The 6,895-nt window shown below is 41.5% G+C and overlaps 1 protein-coding gene across 9 annotated transcripts in view; it reads left to right on the top strand.

Moving 5' to 3' along the window:
• Positions 1-23: 23 nt before the first annotated feature.
• LOC139534117 (kinesin-like protein KIF21A) overlaps positions 24-6,895 on the top strand; it is a 39,304-nt gene continuing 32,432 nt past the window's right edge. For all 9 annotated transcript variants that reach the window (XM_071332891.1, XM_071332892.1, XM_071332890.1 and 6 more), the window contains exon 1: positions 24-379. In XM_071332891.1, coding sequence (XP_071188992.1) covers positions 339-379 — 41 coding nt within the window. In that variant the 5' untranslated portion in view covers positions 24-338. The remainder of the gene's footprint in view (positions 380-6,895) is intronic.

Raw genomic sequence — 6,895 nt, 5'->3', positions numbered from 1 at the left:
CTCCGGTCACACACAGGAGCGGGCAAGTGTATTTGTCTGTCCCTATCACCTAGCAAGGCTGGCCTCCACACGGGAATAATGCAATGTCATTGAAAATGTTAGCTCGTATATCGTAGCCCACGTTTATTCAGAATGCGCCTCACCTGAAATATAGCACAGAGAATAGCACACTAATGCTGACTTCGTATTGAAATTATTTGTATAAGGTGGATGTGAGCTGTGGTGGCTCAAGCGCATCGGCAACGAAGCTGCCTGCTGTAAACCGTTAAATAAAAAGAAAACCAAGCTGTTTATATCGTGTTTGTTCCAGCGGTGACGACCCTCTGGACGTCGTAACCATGAGTGGACAGGACGAAAGTTCGGTGCGGGTCGCATTGAGGTAAGCCTGTGACCATGGATGGTGTTCTGTTCTGTCGGAAAATAATGGTCATCCTGGTCACGCCTCTCCAGGATAATGTACCTAGATTATTATTGTGACAATGCCGGTGTTGATAAACCACAGCATGGGCTGTTATAATGGCCTGGTTACTGTGTAATAGCATTAATGTGTGGATAGCCTAAACATTTGCGCATTGGTTCCAAAATAACGCACAGTAGACTACAATGTGGCAAAGCAATCGACGTTTACGTGGGGATTAGTGATAGCAATAACACTATGTTTCTCCTTGCATTTATTCTAGGACGCATGTCAAATGTCAAACAGCTAAAGCAGCACTGCCGTGGATTTGTTTTAAGTGTCACCATCAGCCCCCCATATAGACCAACACAATTTCGTAGGAAATGTTTCATGGGTTTCCTTTGTTGGTGCTTAAGCTACAGTACACCTTTTCTCAATGCCCTGGCTGCAGACATAATGACTACATGGATTTATGAATGAAGGGAGAAAGGGCGGATATGATAAGAGAAAGCAATACCGCTTGCGTCTGTGTGTGTCCTAGATCTGTAATGTCATGTGAGAAGGATCGGTGGAAGACAGACTAAGACCTGGTTACACCTCTCTCTCGTTACTGCAGGCAGACTTTGACCCAGTACTCTGTTTACCAAGTCTCTGTCTGGACTGGGATGCAGCCATACATGCAGCCATATTCATGAGACAATATACTAGCAGCAAGCACATCTACATAACATGATACTGTAGAGACTGTTTTAATTGCAGACATTTCAGGCAGACAGCATTTAGAGTTTTCAAAAACAATATACTGTCATTTCACGTTAAAAGCATTTAACTGCAAGGACTAAGTACTAATTGCAATGACTGCATAATAGCCACTGAACTGTTGGTAGCATAAGCAGTACAGAGACTGTCCTCAGTGTTAAAATAGCTAGCTCCCCACAACACAATCGCAGACGGACACAAGTGTGTGTAAACCCTGCCCATGTATCCATCTGCATAGAAAGCACATGCCTCATGAATTATTTGCTAGCTTTGTATAAATCAAATTGTATTGGTTACATTCACATGGTTAGCAGATATTAATGTGAGTGTAGCGAAATGCTTGTGCTTCCAGTTCCAACATTCATATCTAACAAGTAATCGAACAATTCCCCAACAACTACTTATACACGCAAATCTAACAAGTAAATTGACGTTGCTCTTATATCCAAAAGTTCTTCCCGGCTGTATGTAATCAGACTTAAGATTTCCTGGGGTAACAATGTAACAAATAATACATTAAAAAAAGCAAACACTGCATAGTTTCCTAAGAACGCGAAGCGAGGCGACCATCTCTGTCGGCGCCATTACTGTGCGCATTTGCCAGTTATTTTTTTGTCTCTCTCACTTTTGCAACTTTAATTTGGTCATTTGTTTCCTCGACAATCAGGCTCCCACTCATTATTCTCATGGAGGAGCCAGTGGAGAGAGTCTATACAGGACAAGACCAACTACTGTATCTAACTGTGATCACGAAAACAAAGACACGCATAGACTCAGATGATCAGATAGCATGTAATAACATGTTCATAATATGTAATAGAGGACCCTGAGTTCGAATAACTCTGGGTCTTTGTTCTAAATCCCCCACACACCATTGCCTCTTCACCTGCCCCTGGGCCCTGATATAAACTTTGGTACCTGTCACTAATCCAAGTGTCCAGTGTATGGGTCAGTAAGCAAATCCCTTAAGCCCACAGTAAAGGGATACCTTCCCTGACCCTGCACCTTACTGCTCTCTCTGCTATTCTGAGAACTCCGGCCCAGCAGACCAAAGCTCACTTTATCACATTATGTACACATCCACTCACTGCACCCACACGCTGGCACATTCTTGCCAAGTCCCTCTCTAAGCCTGTTGCTCGCTTTTCCTTTCTCTCTACCTATCCCTGTCTCTCTCACACACACACACACACACACTGGCACGACAGCCGTTACACTGGCTCATAAATAGATAGGCACTGTTTTTTCTTCGCAAAACCCTCAGACAGACGCAGACCTCCAGTACAAAATGTTACACACACTCCTGAGATCTAGAGAGTCATTTCAGAGACAGCCCCGTGTCTGTCTAAGCCTGTTTTCTGCTGTTGCCTTGGGTCCATTAGGCTGATTGTCTATCTGTCTCTGTATCAGAGGAGTTCTTGCATGGTAACATCAGCTTTGTCTGCTGTCTGCCAACCTGTCTCAAGGATAATGCTATTATATAGGACATTTCATATTCTGATATAATGTAATACTTGCAGCCTGGCGGCCGCCAGATCTGTATGTGCTTGCCTTGATCCAACCCTACTGACTTGAAAGCACATAATGAGTACATATCTGGCATCCAAGCTAACTTACTTCACATACAAAAACATGACACAAAAGGTTAAAGCATCCACTTAATCATTCCTGTCATGACTTTACAACATAATCAAAGCTGCTATCGTTACAACTACATTGTACATTAGCCTTGACGAGTTATAGTAATATCCATAAGAGAACCCCCACCCACTATTCAATTTTGAGTTTGCACCCCCCCACTGTAATTACTTCTGTGTGGTGGTGGAGACTGTAGAGCAGCAACTAAGTACATGTTTAAGACAGTAGAAAGAGGAGGAAGGGAAGCGCTACTAAGGTACACTATAGTATATTTTGGTAGATAGAAGGTGCTCTTTGGTAAAAGGTGTAAATTGGTCATCAAAAAGAAAGGAGGACCAAGGCACTCTTCATATAATTAATTAAAATGCCTTTATTAGTATGGCATGTTCAATAGAAACAAAGTTGTTTAAAAGTTGTTTTTAAACAACTTTGTTTCTATTGAACATGCCATACTAATAAAGGCATTTTAATTAATTATATGAAGAGTGCCTTGGTCCTCCTTTCTTTTTGATGTTTAAGACAGGTTGACTGACATGTTTTCACTGACTTGTAGCATTTGAAACAGACACCACACACATACATGCACACACACACACACACACACACACACACACACACACACACACACACACACACACACACACACACACACACACACACACACACACACACACACACACACACACACACACACACACACACACACACACACACTCACAGCGATCACCAATGTAGCTTGTTGTTGTTAGATACACAGCCTGCCTGTGCCAGTTGGCCAACTGCTGTCAGTTAGCGAGGCTTAATGCTTCAGCCCCAGTTTCACACACAAGGCTCATATGGTCCATTATCATCCTAATGCTCTTCTGGTGGAGTTAATGAAGGGGACAAGTAAAAGTTCAATGTTTTGCCACCAGAAGTGCACAGTCCTGTTTTCACCAATTCATTGGTGCATTGAACATTGAACATATTGAACATATAAAACATTGAACATATGTTTTCCAATGCTGTTCTTGAACATAAATTACTGGCAGATAGATTTTGGTTCGACTTTTTCCTGTGCTTTACACATTTTCATTTTGTGCTCATTACTTCTGTTTCATGTTTTTAGGCCAGTGCTGTTAAAACACACAGACAATGCTATAGCTGTCCTGGACACAACTATATTGAAGTATTTATTCACTGGGCAGTAAAAAAATTTAAATAATCATATGAGTTCAGTCTAAATGGAATAAATAGCTAGATTTGAGCACTTTGGCCCATGTAAGTGTTAGTATGTTTGATAAAGTAAAGTGTGCCCAGAGGAGCCAGTCAAGTGGTTGTTTCATCAATATCCTTGAAGTGAATGAATTATGCATACCCTCAAGTCTGGAGCTAGGCTACAGTGGTAACAAACAGTGTTGTTTGTTTCAGGTTTCAAGTTGTTCATGTTAGAAGCTAGACAGGCCTTTTACACTATTTCAGGTAAAGTCAAAAGAAGACCATTGTTTCAGAAAGCAATAGAATTGACACTATAACGGATATGCCTTGTTATGTTATATATAATATATCGCCTACAGCCTCTTTGTTTATATATAGAGAGATGGGTCTCTTGACTCTCTTCTGTCGACAGGCACTTTACAGCTGAGCTGCTGCACTCAACCGCCAGCCCAGTGATGTAGTCAAGTCACTAAACCTTGAGTCCGTGTCGAGTTCCCAAGTCCCTAGTGTTCGATTCCGAGTCCAAGTCCAAGTCCTTTATACTCGAGTTCGACAACATTGCCCCAGCCTGTTAGCCAGAGGGACAGAGTGTTTACTTTCTAAAATTAGTTTGATTTTAGTTTCACACATAGATATGAGATATTTATCTTTCACACAACACACAACAAGACCATCACAACATGCCCTTAAACCCGAACATGACCACAATACAAGCCCTTAAAACGGCACAACAGAATATCACAAGATAAGCTTGTGTTGGCTTGAGGTCAGATACATTAACTTAGCCCAGATTGATAAACTAATGTGTTTTAGGAATCTTACTGGTATCCCATTGCCAGAAGAAAATAATGTGTCTCTCAATTTATTTTCTGCAATTATCACTCATTGCCCTTGGCTGTGTCATTGCAAAACATTCTTGGGTTGTTTCCTCCCATCCGAAATAACTCCAACTCACAAGGTTGTATGTCTGTTAGTGTCATCCTCTTATCTGGTGTTTTGACAGAGTTCCCTTTGTGGCATAATGGTATTTAACTGCCCTTGTCACAACAGAATGTTTCCACATATGATCGCTGTTATTTTGTGTTATTCATCGTAGTGCTTGGCTTGAGGAAGAGAAGATGGGTGTGTGTGTGTGTGTCCTTTGTCTCTTGTCCTGGTTTCCCCCCCTAACTGACAGTGTGAAACCGACAGCCACTGCGTGGACCCCTGCTCCTCGTTTCCTGCTCTTCCCTGTAGCTGCAATGTGACCTCTGACCCAGGAAGCATTAGAGCTGTGGCCACTGGTCAGTGAACCCCACCCCGCCCAGTGTGGTGACCCTGTGAATGGACATCACTCACCTGTGTAGAAGAGCCCTGACAGATTTAAGCCAGGTGAAGAGAAGTGGGGGTTCTTGAGTTGCAGAATTCTCTGGTTAGAATTCTCTGGCTGAATATTCCCCTTCTTTCACTAGTGGCCTTGGTAACTGAAGTGACATCATTTTCCTGTGTGGAGACTGGACACTAAGAGAGACATTTATTCATTCAAAGACCATTTGTTGAAGACATTTTAGGAAAAAGTTCTTTGGTTTATTTGGTTGGAGGCGCTTACATGTATCGTTTGCATCAGTTGATCGTTGTTGAAATCCGCAGAGTTTGTCTTTCTGTGCTCTAAGGGGGAAAAGCCTGTTACTACCTGTTAATCACAGAGCATTGACGTTGAGAATTATCCAATGACTTGCTTCATGATCTCCACTCCGGTACAGTACTTAACGATGGACAGACTGTTCCTAAAAGCAAGTACAATGGACCATAACTTAGTGAAAGACTGAGCATTAAACACTGACACTGCTGTTGTCAGCTGTTATTTTTTTGCTGTAGCTATTACTCACAGTGGTGCTCTGTAAACGTAGCTTAATGCACGTACTCCCCATTACAACCCTGATATTATGACAGACTCTAAACAATGTGTCAGTCAGTGAGTCAGGGGCCTCTAAGGTAGAGGGAAAAAGAGAAATCACACCTGATGTCCTGGAAAAGGCAACTGATGTCCTGAACAGTGAATGATGACAGATGACGTTGTCATCCACACGCACAACACACAGTGTTGCCTTTTGCGTTTTGCTTCACAATGTCATAATGTCATAATTGCAAACACACAACATTGGAGCATGAGGACAGGAGTATGACATCCACTCCATATGACGACAGTGCATGATGTCAGTCATATGACAGTGGAAGTAATATTCCCATTTAAGTGCCTTTTTCTCCCCCAGTCCATTTCTTCATCCTCCCCCAGCCCAGCCCATCTCCATCAGAGGCATATCATATGACATCAGTGGATGTTGTCAGATAATGATGATGATGATGACAATAAGAATATTCCCATTAACTTTTTACTGCAGTGGGCTAAATCAGGGTCTACTTTGAAAGAAAAGCATGCTCCTCACACATATGGTTATGGGCTTTAAAAAAAGACACCTGTAACATGTCAGATATAGTGTTTAAATTTTGAGTTTGCCTCCCGACATTATACTTTATATACAGTACCAGTCAAAAGTTTGGACACACCTACTCATTCCAGTGTTTTTCTTTATTTTTACTATTTTCTACATTGTAAAATAATAGTGAAAACATCAAAACGATGAAATAACACATATGGAATCATGTAGTAACCATAAAAGTGTCAAACAAATCAACATATATTTTATATTTGAGATTCTTTAAAGTAGCCACCTTTTGCCTTGATGACAGCTTTGCACACTCTTGGCATTCTGTCAACCAGCTTCTTGAGGTAGTCACATGGAATGCATTTCAATTAACAGGTTTGCCTTGTTAAAAGTACATTTGTGGAATTTCTTTCCTTAATGCGTTTCAGAAAATCAGTTGTGCTTTGACAAGGTAGGGGTGCTATATAGAAGATAGACT

This window comes from Salvelinus alpinus, chromosome 11, assembly GCF_045679555.1.
Source record: "Salvelinus alpinus chromosome 11, SLU_Salpinus.1, whole genome shotgun sequence".
NCBI lineage: Eukaryota > Metazoa > Chordata > Actinopteri > Salmoniformes > Salmonidae > Salvelinus > Salvelinus alpinus.
Note: the sequence above shows the minus strand (reverse complement) of the source record. Positions and strands in the feature narration are given on the sequence as shown.